Source organism: Ambystoma mexicanum, chromosome 6q (assembly GCF_040938575.1).
Source record: "Ambystoma mexicanum isolate Mex_15411 chromosome 6q, UKY_AmexF1_1, whole genome shotgun sequence".
In the NCBI taxonomy this organism is placed as follows: Eukaryota; Metazoa; Chordata; class Amphibia; order Caudata; family Ambystomatidae; genus Ambystoma; species Ambystoma mexicanum.
This window is the reverse complement of record NC_090937.1, coordinates 150,241,971-150,261,121: the sequence shown is the minus strand read 5'-3', so window position 1 is coordinate 150,261,121 and position 19,151 is coordinate 150,241,971. Positions and strand designations below refer to the sequence as shown.

The window sequence follows — 19,151 nt, the reverse complement described above, 5'->3', positions numbered from 1 at the left end:
AGGTGGCTGCCTGGGGGTTGTGGCGGAAGCCTGTGGGGCTGATGTGTGATGTCAGGAATTAAGGGGGCTGTAAGGGGGTTCTAGCAGAGGTCAGTGGGGTGAGGGAAGGGGGGTGTAGTGGCAAGGGGCTGCCTGAGGGTTGTGGCAGAGGTCAGTGGGGGTTGTGGGTAGTAGATGGTGTCAGGACTGGAGGGGGCTGCCCTGGGGTTCTGGTGGAGGTCAGTGGGTTGAGGGGAGGGGGTGGAGTGGAATGCGGCTGCCTGGGGGTTCTGTCAGAAGTCAGTGGGGATGGTGGGTGTGTCAGGACTTGAGGGGGCTGCCTGAGGGTTCTGGCAGAGGTCAGTGGGTTGAGGGGAGGGTGTGGAGTGGCAGTGGGCTGCCTGAGGGCCATGGCGTAGGACAATTGTGGTGGTGGGTGGTGTCAGGACATGGGGGGACTGCCTGGCGGTTGTGGCAGAGGTTAGTGAGGTGAGGAAAGGGTGGTGTAGTGGCAGGGGGCTGCCTGGGGGTTGTGTCGGAGATCAGTGGCGTGGTTGGGTGGTGTCAAGACTTGAGGGTGCTGCCTGGGGGCTGTGGCAGAGGTCAGTGGCGGGGTGGGTGGTGTCAGTACTTGAGGAGACTGCCAGGGGATTGTGGCAAAGGTCAATGGGGTGAGGGGAGGGAGGTGTAGTGTCATGGGGCTGCCTGAGAGTTGTGGCATAGGTCAGTGGGGGTGGTGGGTGGTGTCAGGCCTTGAGGGGGCTGCTATGACTTAGGGTGTAGGCCAGCAGTTTATGTGCCTTGAAACGAGGGGTGATGTGGCAACAGCCTTGAGTTGTGGGGGGTATGACATGCATTTTCTCTAGGCTGCAGCCTTGAATTAACGGTTGACGTGCTGCAATTTTTGTCGCGGTGCAGCCTTGAGTTACGGGGGCACAGCACGCAGTTTCACTGGGGAGCAGCCTTGAGTTACGGGGGACGGCACGCAGTTTCACCATGGTGCAGCCTTGAATGACGGGTTAATGGTCTGCAGTTTTGCCGGAGTGCAGCTTTGAATTATGGTTTGATGATCCACAATTTTGGTGGGGTGCTGCCTTGAGTTACGGGGGGAGGCTTGCAGTTTCGCCGGGTTGCTGACTTGAGTTACGGGCAGACGGCATGCAGTTTTTCCGAGGTGCCGCCTTGAGTTATGGGGGACAGCACACACTTTTGCTGCAGTGCAGCCTTGAATTACACGTTGAAGATTCACAATGTTACCGAGATGCTGCCTTGAGTTACGGGGGGATGGTCCGCAGTGTCGTTGGGGTGCTGCCTTGAGTTACGAGTGGGCGGCACACAGTTTTGCCAGGGTGGAAACTTGAATTATGGGTTTGACGTCTCGCAATTTCACCAGAGCGCTGCCTTGAGTTATTTGGGGGACAGCAGGCAGTTTTGCTGATATGCTGCCTTGAGTTAGGGGGAGACGGAATGCAGTTTTGCTGGGGTGCGGCTTTGAATAAGGGATTGATTGTCCACAGCTTCGCTGGGGTGCTGCCTTGAGTTACAGCAGGATGGCACGCAGTTTCGCCGGGGTGCTGCATGCTGGGGCTAAGGTAGGCGCAAAGGTAGTCATAAAGGATATTTGTCAATGTTTTTTTTTTCCTGTTGTTGTGTTGGGGGCGTTCAGGCGCAACTCAATTTTCTTTTTGCCTCGTGTTACTTTGCACTTAGAAATCCATGAAACGCAGAAAGAGCAAAAAAGTTTGCGCGCAAGTAGGCACAAAGTTGTTTTAGTTGCAATGTACTTTGCCCAGAGTTTGCACTTCTAGGAATCAGGCCCTTACTGTGCATTTTAAGTCATCGTTTTGCAGAAACGAGGCACTCGAGATATGCCACTTGGATTTATGAGAAGGGAAAAGGGTTTGGGGCGTAAGAACAAATGTATAAAGTACAATATTTTCCATGTTCGGAGCATTCCTTTCTCCTTCATTCTTTGCCCTTTGGAAAGAGTCACCCTGTCCCCCGTGCCCGGTGCATCCAGTACTCTCTCGCTCCAGGGAGGTTAGAGGTTCCAGGCAATGTGCAGAAACAGGAAACCCAGTTTCCTGACTCCATTTTGAAACTGTGCAACCTGTTTCCTCTCCTCACAAATCACTTCTCGACATCCCATGCTGCATCACAGTGTAAATAAACAGTTCGGGCGGGAAGGTCGGCACAGAAGGACGGTTTGATTAGATACGCGCAGTTTACTGAAGGCTACGCTCCATCGTCTCGTTTTACAGTAAAGATGGCCATGTTAGTATTTTTAGTGATACTTTCTCATGGCGGGCTCCGAGGAACCCACGCTGCTGTGGCGGGCAGTCTTTGGGAAGAAGACAATGCCACAGAAACTGGCAGCCTTAGCTTTACTCCTTCAGAAACGACCGATGCACAGAGCCTACAACAGTCCATGGGCATCACAGCTCATCGCGAGGCAGACACCTTCAACTTGGCATCTGTGGGTGCCACTGAAATGCATGTTCAACACCTCGCAGATTCTGCAGCACCGGGACCCGCCATGATGGCATCTGATGCCGCTGCCACAGACTGGCCAGAAGGGACTGAAGCCAGCACACAAGTAGCCATTTTTGCTAAATCACAGACTCTTGCACTTGAGCAAAGTCCTGCTGCCCTAACGACTCTTGCACCTGAGGAAAGTCCTGCTGCCCTAACGACTCTTGCACCTGAGGAAAGTCCTGCTGCCCTAACGACTCTTGCACCTGCGGAAAGTCCTGCTGCCCTAAGGAAGCAAGCTGGATGCTTGCCAGAGGAATCGTCTATTGCAGCATCACCACCCACAGGGTCCACTCCTGGTGAGGACGAAAATGCATATTCCAAGATCCGTAACCGATCACCAAGGCAGACCATCCTTAGCACTGGCAACCTCAGTGCCAAGCAGTGGATTGGCACCAAGAAAGGCAGCTTTGAAACCACCAGAGGAAAGTAAGATGATCTTTTTTTATTTACTTTGAAATCATGTTCTCACAGGTGTTCCTGACATCCAGTGCAGCGTGTGATATATGCATTCAAAAGAGAGCAAGGCAATTGGGGAAAAAGAAAACACAGACTACAGGTCAGTTGTAATTACATCCATCTGAGAGAATCCGTACTTTGTGAAGAAATGTTCACCCTCGTTGCCATTCACAAACAGACAAGTGCCTTTCGGGCATCTTCACAAATTAATTTTGCCTGCCTAATTCTCAGCTGACCCCACAGAAACTCTTATTATACCAATATAATTTAGATCAGCCAGTGGTCGAAGTGTATAAAAGAAGTAGTGGAAGTATGTTCCCTGCTGGCCTGCCCCCTCTCCCCACAAACCCCATCACAAAACCCCCACCCACGCACAATCCAAACCCGCAAACACACCTGCTGTTTAAGGGAATGTTCAGTGCAGTGCACAAAAGTGCACATGTTAACTTCTTCCTACACTTTTATTTTAAAACTAACCATTCCGGAACGGTTTCTTTTTTTTTTATTTATTTTTTTTAAAGGTATTGGAACATGTAAGAGCCTGTAAATAATTGCCTTATTACATGTAGAATTATAAATGGGAAGCTAGCAACCACAGGGCTATATATACCACCAGCGAGTTCTGAGTGACATCTGGTAGACATGAGGAGCCAAGTTCAAGATGTGTAGGATTTCACTTGGAACTCAAAAGTAGGATACACCCCATAGTCGAAAACTAGCCTTCTATAATTCAGAGCTGTGCACAACACCTGCATCCATTTTCCACCCACTGCGCTGTCTTCATGGACCAGCATTGCAGTGGGTGTGAAGGAGGGTATGAGGGAAGTGTACACAACATTAAAAAAAAAACAGGACCCCTCTCCCATCACACCAGAGAAATCCAAAGAGGAGAAAAATCAATCTTTTGGAGAAAATGTTGTTTCCCTCTGGTGTGATGTTACCACAGTTGGTTGGGCATTACACGGTCCTCTACTCATGACTTTCCCCGGATGCTCTACACAGCAGTCTAGTTAGAATGTCACTACTCAGCTGTAATAGGAAAATGACATGACAACTGAAACTAAGAAGTCCTTTGAAATAGCTTTATTTTTTGGGGGGGTTGGGATGTTTTAAGCTCTGTTTATGCAGGTAGTTCTTTTTATGGGAAGTGTTCCCGAAACAAAAGATTTGATCGGCATGAAAATAACTTGAGGTTGAGTTGGGAACTTACACCACCTGCTGTTTGAGCCAGCACAGAGCAGAATGCCGGCTGCCACTGGAACACTTATTTAACACACACTAACTAAGGCAAGATTTTCAGATTACTTTCTCTAAAATACCTATCTGTGACACTTTATGTCGCGCCTTGACACACGTGTGTATGGGCACGTTACAAATGCCATGTCATACATATCATATCATGTCCATTCATTGATAAGACGCAGTTTATGGTCGTATGTTCAATGTGTGCATTGCTGGAGTTTAACATAGGAGAGCAGGAATCTGGTTGCATGCATTTATAATTTTAAACAACACAATGACTTTTGGGTGCATTGCAATCAACTGCTTTAGATATATTTAGAACTGTGTTCAATTGTGTACTCTGGTAAATTTTTATCTAAACAGATTGTACATTTATTATACATAAATGTCAACAACTGGAATATCTCTTTCATTAGAGTAAGAGGCCAAGGCCCCCTGGCGCAGTAAGAGTCATGTTTTTAAAGCGGTAAAGCATGTGTTATGCCTCAGAGTGCACTGTGCATCATTTTCATGCTTTCCACTGAACCCAATAGCCATTTACACCTGCCCCTTGCACTCCAGCAAAACACACACGCATCTACTTAACACAACATTTTCATGTTGTTGCAAATTCATTGGATTCTAAAGGGATATGCCTGTTTAAAACATTTACTAAAAGTAAAGTTACAGTATAAAAATGTATTGTAAACGCTGTGGGTTTGGCTGGCAGCTTTTACACTATTTCAATTTATTTATTAATTGGATATTTGTAAGGCGACTATACAACAAATGGTGTTTCAAGGTACCACAAAACAAAAAAGGGGTTGGAATAAGGGGGAAGATAATAACAGTCCTACTAGGCCTTGTGACATTCCGATTGTGCAAGTGTAGTAACAAGAAGTGCAAGGGGGGGTGTCAGTCTGCGCGAAATGCAAAGTGCTAGGGTGTGAAGAGAAGCGCAGGGCAGAGAGGAGAGAGTGCAAGTGGAAAGTGAGGAGTGGAGGGGGAAAGAGGGCCATGGAAAGCTTAGGGGAGGACAGGTGGGCAAGTTCCAGGGATTGCCAGGAGATCAAGGGATGAGAGTCCACCAGCTAAGTGCAAGGGAGGGGATGGAGTTGGCCTGGTGCCATGTAGAACTCAGAGGGAACCAGATATCCAGTCACAGAGGCAGACAGGAGCATTAGCAGGGGAGGGGGGAGGGAAGGAGGAAGAGAAAAAGAGGGTCTTGAGGAGGTTTTGAAACTTAAGGAGATCCGGCTCAAGCCTGAGAGATTGGCAGCTAGACCATTCCAGAGGGAGGCTCCTGCGGAGGAGAGCTATATACCCCCCACTCTCTGCTTAGAGAAGCACCTGATTTGCAGAGCATTGGAGCTACAAGACTGAAGGACTCTACCTGGGAGGTATTTAGGGAAAGAGAATTGGATGTAGTGGGGTCTTATGCCCCAGAAAGCCTTGTGGATGATGTAGAGGGTCCTGAACTTGTTCCTGGCAGCAACCGGGAGCCAGTGAAGAGATTATAGAGTTGGAGAGATGAAGTCCCTGGGCTTGAGGCCAAGAATAAGTCTTGTACTCCTATTCTGAATTATTTGAAGGGGGCGAAGGGAGGATAATGGAAGATTGAGGAAGAGGCTGTTGCAGTAGTCCAGCCTAGAGAGGACCAGAGCTCTGGAGACATTGGCCCTCATTACGACCCTGGCGGAAAGGGGTTTACGCCGGCGTAAACCATGGCGCCCCTTTCCGCCTGACTACGAGTTCCCGTAGCGCCATGGTGATTTTTACGCCTGCTTTTTGCAGGCGGAAAAATCCATGGCGCTACGGGACTTGTTGTTAATTACGCCACCGTAATTTACGGTGGCGTAATTAACGCCTTCCCCACTCCCATTATACCCTATGGGGCAAACATGGGAATGGGGAAGGGTAAATGGAGATTGGGGACTTACCGCCCCGCCAAGGTCGGAATGGGGCGGTAAGTCCGCCAACCACCATGGCGGAGTTGGCAGCTTAGCGCCATGGACCATGGTGCAAATTGCACCATGGTTCTCCGCCAGGGTCGTAATGAGGCCCATTGAGTTCCTGGGGGAAAGTGATGAAAGGGAGAATGTCTCTGAGGAGATGCAGCTGATAGTGGGCCTTCTTGGCAAGGTCTGCGATGTGAGGAGAGAAGGAGAGAGTGAGGAGTCAAAAATGACACCAATGTTTTTTGCCTCAAAAGAGGGTGAGGGGATGGGGCCCATAGAGGACAGCCAAAAGGAAGAATTGAAGGAGAGAGCTGCGGTCCCAATGAAAAGGGTCGCAGTTTTACTGGCATTAAGGCACAGATCATTGGCAACACACCATGCCTGAATAGCAGTCAGACAGTCAGAGACGAGGGAGGAGGAAGGGGGGAGTAGTGGAGGGAAGCTTGAATGAGAGCTGTGTGTCGTCTGCATAACACTGGAAGTGAGGGGGGAAAAAATGATGCAATCAGGTGGACCAGAGGGGCAAAGTAGATGTTGAAGGCAGGAGGATAGAGCCTTGAGGGATGCTGCAATTAGAGAATGTGATAGGGGAGAGAAAAGGGCTCAGTTGAACCTGAGAAGGATAGTCGGAGAGGAATTAGGTCAACAAGTCCAGTGCCAAGCCTGTGATGTCAGCGGTGTTATGGAGCGAGTTGTCAGGGTGGCAACGATTGACCATGTTGAAGGTAGAAGAAAGATCCTGAAGGATAGGAACAGAAGGAGAGTTGGAATCAAAATTTGAGAGCAAGTCTTCACAGGTGTTCAGTAGAGCAGTTTCCTTTCCTCTGGCTGCTCTGAAGCCGGGCTGGTGGTCATGGAGAAGACCAACAGATTCAGTGTGTTAGGTCAATTGGGAGATGACCAGTTTGTCCAGATGTTTTCCCAGGAAGGTGGTTATGGAGATAGAGCAGTAGTAAGCCGGGCAGGAGGGGTCAGCAGAGGGCTTTTTGAGGAGACAATGCATAAGGGAGTGCTTGAGGGGAAGCAGGAAGGAGCCAGTGGCAAAGGAGTGATTACAGAAATTGACCAAGGCTGGCACAAGGGAGGCAATGTTGTTCTTGATTGTTCTGGAGGAGCAGGGGAGCACCTGTTTGAAGGAGATTTTCATAGAGAGGACTTGTCTAGGGACCTCATCCGGTGTTTTGGCTGAGAAAGAGGAGAGTAGGAGTGATTGGGAGAGAGGACCAAGGGATGCCCAAGAGCTGGGGAGGGAGGGGTGTAGAGGAGATTGAGGACAGGATGTCCTGAGTTTTGGTTAGGAAGTGGGAGGCCAGAGAGGTACAGAGTGTCAGGGATGGCAGGGGAGACATGGAGACTGCAGTAGGATTGGTGAGCCTGTTGCAAATTTTAAACAGTTTGCCCGTGTTTTTAGTGGCACAAGAGATGCAGGCTTGGATTTGGGCCCTCTCCTTTGAGGAGATGAAGAGTCTGTATTGCTTCTGAAGAAGGTGGCGGGCCAGTATTCCAGAGGATGTGCCAGATGCCTGCCACTTCCGCTCAGCAACTCTGCACTTGCATTTCAGAGAGGCTTGGTCGGATTCATACCAGGTGTTGCGCTTGGAGGCAGGCCTCATGCGTATCCTCATGACAGGGGCAAGGATGTCCAGGGTGTTGGTGATAGAGAGGTGAAGCTTAGCAAGGGCAGAGTTGGTGTGGGACTCTGTGGCAGGAGTGGGAGGGAGAATGAAAGTGGTGGCAAAAGCAGCAACTGACACTGGCTTAATTGTTCGAATGACAGAGGAGACTGGTGGTGCAGGCAGAGGCTTAGCGGAGGGACCTAACAGATAAAGGTGAGAGGACAGGAGAGCATGGTCAGACCAGGAGAGAGGTGTAGTGACAGGGTTGGAGATGGAGATTTCTATTGAGATGAGAGCATCCAAGGTGTATCCGGCTGAGTGCACCATACCAGAGGTAAGAATAATGAGGGAAAGAAAGTCACAGAGGCTGCTGAAGAATCCAGTGGCCGAATCAGGATTGTCATGGTGAATATTAAAGTCACAGAGGAGGCGACGCTTGGAGATGGAGGAAGGAAGAGAAGAGTTAAGGTCAAACCACTCTGAGAGAAAGAGGGAGACAGGACCAGGGGTCCTGTAAAGGGTGGCGAGAGTCAACAAGAGAATTGCAGAGACACCAAGCCTGCAGATGAGGCATTTGAAGGAAGAGTAGGACTGAGTGACAATGATAGTAGCAGGGACCCATTCAGGGAAGATTCAGGCCACTCCACCTCCGAACCGGTTAGGGCTGGGCTTAAAGAGGATCTTGTAGCCATAAGAGAGGAGTGTGTCAACCACAGTGACAGAGCTGGCAGTGAACCACATATCAGTGAGAGCGAGAACGAGAATGTCAAGGTCAAAGTCTTCAAGAAGGAGACAGCTATCAGAGGAGTGTTTAATAGCATAGCAAGAGTTGAGGGTAGCTGGATGCAGCTGGTTACCACCTTTGAAGGTCTTCCAATGAGGGGTAGAGGGATGCGGTACACCTGTCGGTGGTGGAGAAGGGGCTAAAGGGGTGGCAGATGGAGGAGTGGTGAGAGAAGGGAGGAAGTTGATGAGAGATGGAATACGCCTATGAGGAAGGAGAGGTTAGGCTGAGAGCTCTGGGCCATGACAGTGCCATTCTGATAGGCATTAATGATGCACCTATGCGATGAGACACATGCCAAGAGTGCTTCCTATCTGGTGCCACCATGAATGGGCGACAAATAGAAAGGGGAGAGGACTGAAACCATGTGTGGAGTCGATAGGTCCAGAGAGGGAGTGCCAAATAGGATGTCTGTTACAATCTTCCTGGAAGAAGCATTGATGTAGGTGTCAGCGATGGGCAGGCCTGGATTGGCGACCAGGAGATCTTTTTTGAACTTTTTCCTCCCAGGCTTCAAGAGAGAGGTAGGATAGTTGATAGAGTAGCAGTTGGATTTAATGGGAGATGGAGAGCACCATGGAGGCAGAGAGCCGAGAGATGGAAAGGGGAGATTGAGAGAGACAGAGAAACTGTACAATGCACAGGAAATTTACCAGGCTGCCTAGCAGCAAGTCAGTTGCATACAAGTCAGGTGCACAAGATGTCCCAGGTCATCAAAAGTATGGTGTTGCACTGCTCAGCAATGAGTGGGGGAATGCTCCAAAAGCCAAGCACAATAGTGGAGTGATCCGCAGCGACTTGTGATGGTAGTTGAGTCACAAGGTTTCAGGAGACAGAGGAAGCAGGGAACTCGTGCTGTTCCATGGGGGATACCCCTTTGGGAGCATTCCTAACGTTTGGTGGGAGGGCAGAGCACCTTTCCAGCAATGGCAAACGAATAGCTCACTTCTAAGTTTGTTAAAAAAAAAAAACAGCATGCTCTTCTTCCGACCTGCAGTGAGAGGGGGTTCAGTCTCCTTCTGCCCTACAGAGGCAGAAGGGTACAGTGTTCCAACACAGTGATGGTCCCGGAGTGCGGGAGCAGTTCCACTTCTCCTTTGCAGGGTGTTGGAAGTGTTCTCCATCATTGTAAGCCACTTAATGTGAGCTCTGCTCCCCAGTTAGGTCCAGGTGGATTCACATCAGGACAGTTAATGGGCATAAGGGTGTGTTTCCAGGCAATCAGATTGTAAGTTCCAATGGCTGTGGACTCTCCCAAGGGATCCTGTTGCTCAGGCACACAGGATTAGTGCCCTTCATATGGTATGTAGAAATTAATTGGCAAAACTGCAGGGCTGCACTTCCACAGGGCAAGTCTAGCCTCCTTTAAGGCGAATGCAGGACCTCTCATACCTTCTGGGGCCTGCCCCCTCCTGGAGGGCCTGTTGACACCAACTCAGTCTCGATCCTTCTACATTAAACCACTGAGGAGGGGGTAGGACCGCTGCTGCCCCTTACCTTCGGCCCCACCTTTGCCCCCACAGCGGCCCTTGCACCAACTCCCTCTCTCCGACGAGGGAAGCAGCAAACCGCAGCTGCTGGGTTCAGCCTGGCTCAGGCTGTCAGGGGACTGTGGCTAAAAGTCCCCGCCTGGGCAGGGGAGTGGCAACCCCCACGCCACTTGTCTCCAACCGCTCTAATGCCTCTGTTCATACCTCCCCAGCACGCCACCACCACCACCGGGAAGTAGGTAGTCCAGATGTGGACCTTTAGGGTGATCTTCTTCACACTGTCTGACCCTCGGCTGATGTCCTGGGAGGGAGGCGTGGGTCAATTCATCGAGCAATGGAGCCAGCTATCACATTGCAGTACTGCAGGAACCACCGTTTTGCACTATGAAGTGCATAAAGAAGGTATTGGGCCTCATTACGAGTTTGGAGGTCCGTGGTCCCTGAATGAGGAAATACCGGGCCATTCCGACTTTGGAGGGCCTGGTATTTCCTCATTCAGGGAACCCGGACCATCCCCATTCCCATTTGACTCCCCATAGGGGAATGGGAATGGGGAGCATGATAACAACCGGCCCGTTAATGATGGGCCCATTGTTAGCATGCTGGTCCCCTCGCGGCACCCGGAAAGGACGTCTGGTCTGAACAGACGTCCAGAGCGGGTCCCGCGAGGGGACCTCGTAATGAGGCGGTACGGGGTTAACGGCACCAGCGCTTTTACCGGCGCCTTTACCGGCGCCGTTAACCCCTTACCGCCTCACTTGTAATGAGGCCCACTGTGTTGTTTTGCCTGTTTCTACAGCTTTTCTATTCGCCTGGTAGTGTAAATAATGAACATTGAACGATGGTTACATTTTTAAATGTAAGTGCAACCCCTCCCAGTCCCCTCCTTATAATCTGATCATTTATTTAAAAAGAGCTAGAAAGTATTACATGGAATGATGATGTGTCCATATATTATAATAAATAACAAATCCCCTTCTGCATGTAAGAAGAATATTTTAAGACACCTCAGAGTTCTGAGGCCTTAATATGAAACTTAGTGTTCCGCCTCATTCCTCTGTTTGGTCATGGAACTCCTGAGTGTCTTGCAATATCCTTAAATGGTGTTTTAAGGTGTACTTTAGCCTATGTATGATGGCCGACATTTTATCTTAAGAGGGATGTGCATCAAATATGGGGTAGGCAACTGGAGCTCTTTTTATTGTGTCAGGTGGTGCTGGGCATCCTACAGGGGCTGTATAACTCTACACGTTTCTTTCTTATGGCTAAAAAGGTTTTGCAGCAGTTTCACAATGGGCCTCATTGTAAGTTTGCCGGTCTGGTAACAATGGTCCTGGTAAGCTTGACGTTACCGAACCTGCAAACTACGAATTCTGCTTGTGGGTTCCTTCCCGCCCGCCAGGTCTGACCTCGCAGGCGTAACAGCACCCGCGAGCAGAGCATGTCGGATGCACCGGCACCATTTAAGAATGGTGCCGGTGCATCCGACCTCCCCATTCCCATTGAGCCCCATGGGGCTCAAATGGGAATGCGGAGCATTTTATTGCCCGCACCTGTGAATGGGCAATTACCGGGTCCAGCGGGACCATAATGACTTGGTAATTGCCATTCGCGGGTGCCGGAAAAATAATGATACCGTGGCAGCCATGCTGGTCGGCTGCTGCAGGTCTCATAATGAGGCCCAGTGTCTTTCACTGAAAGTGGGGCACAGTTTGTTTAAGTCTTACTTAGAGGCCACCCACACGAGCAGTAAAATAGTATTTGATGGTAACTCATTTACATTTTTTTAGGGAAAATTTTGAAAGTAGAATAAACCATTTCAGCCAAGTCACACATGCCTTAGAAGAACTGTGTTGCCATCACTGGAAGTTCACCTCCATTTCAGAGACACGCGAGCAAGTTACTGTGAATATGCAAATTAGCGCAAATGCAAACCCATTTCTCACAGCCTTGTTGTTGGAGCATTGAGGCATGCGTAGCAAACACCTGCAAAGTTATATTGGTTTTAAAAACACTCGAAAAAACGTATTCTCCTGAAATTCAAAAGTAGAAAAAGTAATTGAGCCACGTCAGATATGCCATAGCCCACCAATAAACATTACTGGAAATTCACTTCCAGTTCAGAGCCACATGAACAAGGCATGTGTGCTAATTTGCATACCCACAATGCCACGCTCATGTTGCTCGGACCTAGAGGTGAATTTCCAGTATGGTTACTGGGTGGCACTGTGGCATGTGTGACTTGCCTCACATTGTTCTGCTTTCAGTGTTTCCCCCAAGCCTTTTTGAACCCACCATACATTTGAAGGTAAACATTGGAAGGCATGAGTTCCAAAGCATAGGATATTCTTCACTGGGCTTCACTTTTTTATGCAGTTGGGTTTTGCAAAGACTGTGCAAGACGTGCCTTTTGGAAGCACACTGACATCCTAGTGCAGACATGTTTTCCTTCCGTAAGGGCAACGGATGTGCTAGCGTAGCCTCTACATTTTCCCAAAAATAATTGTGCCCGATTTACAAATGTCCTTCACAGATGCACACGTTTAACCCCACCCGTTCTGTGATATTGTGCAAACCGCAGCAGTTGAAGGGGGTATTTTGTATATATGTTCATCCTAATAACCCAAATAGAAGTGATTTAAAATGGATCCTGTGATGCCTCTTTGGAACAAGTACAGGGGGTTGAGAAATGCATCGGTTGTGCATTTGTTTGTTAACTGGGGCAGCCGACATATTAAATACTGCTGTCCTGGTTGGAGATCTACTCCTCAAACAGGGTTAGGAATGCTTTTCTCTTCATTTTTATTACATTTCACGATGACAGACTATTTAAGGGCTTATGCGCGGTTAAATGCAATTACAATTGTTATATGGATGCTGTAAAGCTACGTTTAATGAGAGAGGGGTGTTACACTGGCTGAACGTATATGGGGATAATTGAAACCCTCGAATATTGGACGTTTCAAAGACCTGTAAATATTTTTCAAGCTTTTTCAGATACTCGTCCGGGACACTTTGAGGTTTCCTAAGGATAACACATTAGGTCTTCGCAGTGGAGGTCAGACTGATGTCATTACCATCACAGCCCTATAATATACCCAACTGTCTTTACTTGCCCTGTAGGGCAGTGGAGAATGTTAAACCTTTGACTTTTTTCAGCAGCCTTGCACTGGAAAAAGAAAATACCAGGTTAATGCATTTTTGGGATGCTGGAGTTGGGGTTGGGGGCCACGGGTAGCAGTAGGGGTCAAAAGGGGGATAAGGCTCCTTTGAAGGCTGGTGGGGAATGGGTCCCACCTAAATCCTTGGCCTCCACATCTTTGCAGGGGGAGCAACCCCCCCGCCTTTTTCTGGTGATCCTGCAAGAATTCACAGTTCACATTTGTCAGAGTTCGTCTGACCTTATGCTGGTGCTCGCGACAGTAAAGCATGAAAGGTGGTCATACAGTGCATCAATCGACCAGGTGGATGCCTCCACAATAAATGTACAGGTCCCTCTTGCGAACACAGTGACATGCATATTACATTGAAGCTCACAAAAGTCCAACGCACATCCTCTGAAACATTTTTCAATGACATGGTCATTTGGTAATTTGGCCAATTGCTTTATGCTTTGAAGCCATACATTCACTATTTCTTTCAACTTTAGGAGTGCCGGACTATAATCAATCTTTAAGTAGGTTGCTGTGCTAGTCAAGTCAGAAGCACAAATTGGATTATGTACTTGGTGGTCTCATTAACTTTAAGGACTCCTACTAATGGCTCTGTCTAATGCCACAATCGACATTCAGCAGTTAAAAGAAAATTGAAGAACATCCCTTACTATCAAGGACAGAGGAACAATTGATATTGTTCATCCTCGAGTTTCCACTCCAGAAGGTTCTCAGATAACATCAATTCGGAGACCAACAGCATGAGACTTTGGGCGACTTTGTTTAACATCTGTTTTGATGCTAAATCAAATGAGTTAGTTCATTGAGTTTGACTCACTGTTTCAAAATCTAGCACTCTTATGTTTAACAGCAGTTCTTCGTCTATGTTGTTAGTTGTCTCAATAGATCCTCACACGATGCACAACTCTTAACAACCACCAATAACAAGGCACACAGTGAACAAATATATAGTAATTAATACAAGGCAGCTATGATTATTTGCAAAATGAATATAAAGTAGATGTTTCCATGAAGACAACAATACATTGTACATTGCGCTTTAAGACCCAAGATAAAGATTGATGAATGAACCCGAGTTACTAACTCGCCATATTTGTCAATTTTTCTAAAAGGTTTATTGATTACACAGAAGCACAAACTCAAAATTCAAGTAGGACTGGGAGCAGAAGACTCTATGCATTCTACACATGCACTGGTGGCATTTACCCATGCGCACTTGCATTACTGGGACCAGAAGACTCTATGCATTCTACCCATGCACTGGTGGCATTTACCCATGCGCACTTGCATTACTGGGTCCGGAAGACTCTATGCATTCTACACATGCACTGGTGGCATTTACCCGTGCGCACTTGCATTACTGGGACCAGAAGACTCTATGTATTCTACACATGCACTGGTGGCATTTACCCGTGCGCACTTGCATTACTGGGACCAGACGACTCTATGCATTCTACACATGCACTGGTGGCATTTACCCGTGCGCACTTGCATTACTGGGTCCAGAAGACTCTATGCATTCTACACATGCACTGGTGGCATTTACCCATGCGCACTTGCATTACTGGGTCCGGAAGACTCTATGCATTCTACACATGCACTGGTGGCATTTACCCGTGCGCACTTGCATTACTGGGACCAGAAGACTCTATGCATTCTACACATGCACTGGTGGCATTTACCCGTGCGCACTTGCATTACTGGGACCAGAAGACTCTATGCATTCTACACATGCACTGGTGGCATTTACCCGTGCGCACTTGCATTACTGGGACCAGAAGACTCTATGCATTCTACACATGCACTGGTGGCATTTACCCATGCGCACTTGCATTACTGGGACCAGAAGACTCTATGCATTCTACACATGCACTGGTGGCATTTACCCATGCGCACTTGCATTACTGGGACCAGAAGACTCTATGCATTCTACACATGCACTGGTGGCATTTACTCGTGCGCACTTGCATTACTGGGACCAGAAGACTCTATGCATTCTACACATGCACTGGTGGCATTTACCCGTGCGCACTTGCATTACTGGGACCAGAAGACTCTATGCATTCTACACATGCACTGGTGGCATTTACCCGTGCGCACTTGCATTACTGGGACCAGAAGACTCTATGCATTCTACACATACACTGGTGGCATTTACCCGTGCGCACTTGCATTACTGGGACCAGAAGACTCTATGCATTCTACACATGCACTGGTGGCATTTACCCGTGCGCACTTGCATTACTGGGACCAGAAGACTCTATGCATTCTACACATGCACTGGTGGCATTTACCCATGCGCACTTGCATTACTGGGACCAGAAGACTCTATGCATTCTACACATGCACTGGTGGCATTTACCCATGCGCACTTGCATTACTGGGACCAGAAGACTATATGCATTCTACACATGCACTGGTGGCATTTACCCATGCGCACTTGCATTAGCACCACTGCCAATGGCCTTGCAGTGCATTTGCCTGAGCACTAATTTCCCTGCACATACTGTTTGGGAGCAAATACTGTTCCTGGACTGCTGCCAACAACCTTATTTAATTCAATGACTTCCTAGACTTACATCAGTCCATCTCCTGCCCGTCCCCTAAAGCCGGGTATAGGTCAGACTTTAACTTTTCATCACCTGATCTTATTAAAATCTCATCTTTCCACCTTTTCATCTGGTTTGACCATTTTCTAATCTGTTTCTCAATGTCCACCCCATTCCCTTGGCTCACCAACCTATCACAATCTCAGTGTAATCCACGTTCCCCTGAGTCTTTTTTACTGACACAAGCTGACCACTCAAACTCTTACTTGGAGCTGGGATCCAGCTCTAGCCTTTATAACCTTTACTGCCTGAACTTCCACTTCTTTGAACAAGGTGGCCCTTTTGGTGATGAAACTTAGGCAAAACCTCTCCTAAACCACTCCAGATAGTCTACCACACTGTAAAAGAAAACTCTCAGCAATAAGGAAAATGGCACTCCTCCTATAATGTAAAAGCTGAAACTTGCATCAGCTCTCATCTATGGATCTATAAAGGTGCCATTATCACAGGCAACACTCATGGTTTATTGTTCGCATAAAATTGATAACTAACGTAAAAGGAGGTAGCCAAAAGTTGGTATTTTCCATTGTGAAAGAACTTCCTACCTCTCTGCACATGCTAATTCTAGAACTCCCTCGCATGACGTTTGCTATAATAGTGCAGTCTTTTTTTTACATGAAGAACTAGGTCCATCTGTGATGACCTTCTGGTTAATCGTGCTTTGCCTACTGCCATCTTGATCTGACCCCTCCTCCTAAAGAGACACCTCACTCCATCAACCTATTAGTTTCTGAACTTTTCTCCTGGGAAAGTGGCTAGTTGTCTCTCACTCATTAAGAGTGGCTCTACCCCTGACCCCTGCTCACCATATTGGCCCCCCAAAGCAGGGTCTGATTGTCCCGCTTCTCAGCAGGCCCATCAGAGGCATAGACAGGGTAGAGCATGCTTTGGTTGGCCAGCATGGTACTAGTAGAGCCTGAGCAGGCAAGGCCCACCCAAAATATGTACATGCCCACTCAGCAGCACTAGCTAGAGTACATATGAATGCCTATTTTGTAACTTGTAACTTGTACACATGATTGGTTCACAAACAAGAAGGAACTATTGCTTTCAAATGACAACTTGAGCCCAGTGCAGTTAGCCTAGGTTGGAATTGCATAGAATGTTGTCTGATTTAGGGCCGCAGGGTGAATTGCAGCTTTACCCATGGTCATGTAGCAGGGCTTTCGTAATATTACTCTAAGATAATCATTTCTAATCAAGGGACTGAAGCACTGCTTGAGATTTCACCACGTTCTGATTCATCTGTGTGGCCATTTCCAGATATTAATGCCACTGTGGTGGGCCCAACTACATTACCTTCTTGGCTTCATCTCTGATGCCCACCCCTTATCTTTACTGCCCTACACATTGTGTCTTATATCTCTGCTTCCTTTCCTGCCACTCATTGCCTCAGAGACTACAGCAAGTTCTTCAACTACATGGATCCTCAACAGGTAGGGTTCGACCCATCTGGAGGGATGGAATCTGTTCTAGATCATCTTTGCTTGGTGGCAGAAGGCAGTAGGGTCTCTGCCCTGATATTCCTAGGTCAATCATCATCATTTAACATTGTTGATCATTTGCTACTGCTCAGAAGTCTAAATAATGCCGGGGCCACTGGTGTTGCCTTCATGACGTTTAAATGTATTCTCTTTGAGATTGTCCAATCTTTCTCCGTTCCTCCTTCTCACCTGACCCTCTGCGTGTTTACCCTTGGGGGGCACACAGCGTCATTCTCTAGCTCTATCCTCTTTAAGATCTATATGTGTTCTTTTGCCACCCTTATCCATGTATTCACCCTTTATTCCTTTGCTGATTTTACCCAGAATATGCTCAGCATGATAAGGAATATGGCTTGCCGGCAGCTAATTTTCAATCTTGCCTTAAAGCCTTTGACTCATGGATGTGTGGTCACTGGCTCACGCTTAACTCTGACAAAACAGAGATCCTTATTCTCAGAAGTGACCCCAAAACCTGGAAGGTCCCTTTTTTGCCTCCTACAATGGGTGCCTGTCCTACTATTTTCGCCTCCTCAGTTAAGAAAATGCTGCTGCATATCTTCTCATAAATGATAGGAAGTTATGTCACATCGGGCCCACTTGCATAGTCTTTCTTGCCTTCTGGTCCAGCAGAGAATCTATTTTACGTCTGTCTCACTATCACCTAAAAACCCTTTTATGGCACTTGCCCTCCTTTACTTGTTGACAAGATCTGTGACTACATCTCTTCTTGTAGTTTCATATCTTCTGCTTTTCCCGTTCAGATACTCACCTTTTAGTAGGAAAAGAAAGAGAGGCTCTCTTTTGTCTGTTAAAGTTGTCGTCGCTTTTGAGTCCTCTTCCCCTTGTTCTTTCTCCATCAACGGCCATCTCACATTTACGAAAGCACTGAAATCCTAATTATTATCTCCCTAGCCAGGGCTTTGTTCTGGTGTACCTCAGCAGCCATGGCCTGCTAAGCTCTTCTGTTAGCACCCTGAGTCCTTATGGTGAGTATATGCGTTAAATACACCAAATGCGTATACACAGAAATTGTATTTGGTCTTACACAAATGTACAGTAATCTGGTCTCTGATAATGAAACATAATATATTTATTTAATGTATTCCATGTTGGGGTTGTTCATACTTAAAACCAAGGTAATAAGGGTTTTAGAGTGTTGCACATACAGTCAAACTGTGATGCATAACTGTCAACTCCGAGGTCCTCCAGCTCTTCAGATCCCCACTCCTCCTCCCCTGATTCTTCTGTGGAAGATTTCTTTTTCTGTCCCTTCTTCTCAGGAGTCTTTTTCCCTGAGAAGATATATGTTCGTCCCCAGGAAGAAGGAACCCTGGTACCCTAAATAAACAGGGGAACAGAGGACCCCCTTCCGGGAAACGCCAGATGAGATGAAAAAAGTAGTGCTTAAAAAAACCTCTCAGGATGTTGAAGGGTTAATTTGGATGAAAGTCTTCTTGCTTGCGGACCGTAGAGAGCAAATGTTTGTCAGGGTAGAAGATCAGGATATTAGGAGGATAAATACTTCCGGTAGCAGTCAAGGTAGTATGTAGCCGTGGAACTTGGAGGAGTGTCCACGGTATGCAGTAGATTGCCGATAGTAGAACGGAATGCCAGAGTGACTCCACCGCCGGAAGAGAGAGAGAAGGAACACCAGGAAAGTACGAACAACAGACCGAAAGGGAAAGAAAAGGTAAGTTACCAGCAAAGCGAAGGAAAATAAAGAAATAGAAGGGAAAGAATCCTGGGAAGAAAGGAAAGCAGAAGGGCTAGGGAAAGCTTCCAAAGACAAACCCAGAGACCCACAGAGGGAGAGAGCCGAAGGAAAGGCAGCGCCGCCCCAACTGCG

At 47.7% G+C, this 19,151-nt stretch overlaps 1 protein-coding gene across 1 annotated transcript in view; it reads left to right on the top strand.

The window, feature by feature from the left end:
* Positions 1 to 2,132: 2,132 nt before the first annotated feature.
* Positions 2,133 to 19,151, top strand: part of MMRN1 (multimerin 1) — a 423,228-nt gene continuing 406,209 nt past the window's right edge. The window contains exon 1 of the mRNA XM_069630567.1: positions 2,133 to 2,940. Within this exon, the coding sequence (XP_069486668.1) occupies positions 2,246 to 2,940 (695 nt within the window). The 5' untranslated portion in view covers positions 2,133 to 2,245. The remainder of the gene's footprint in view (positions 2,941 to 19,151) is intronic.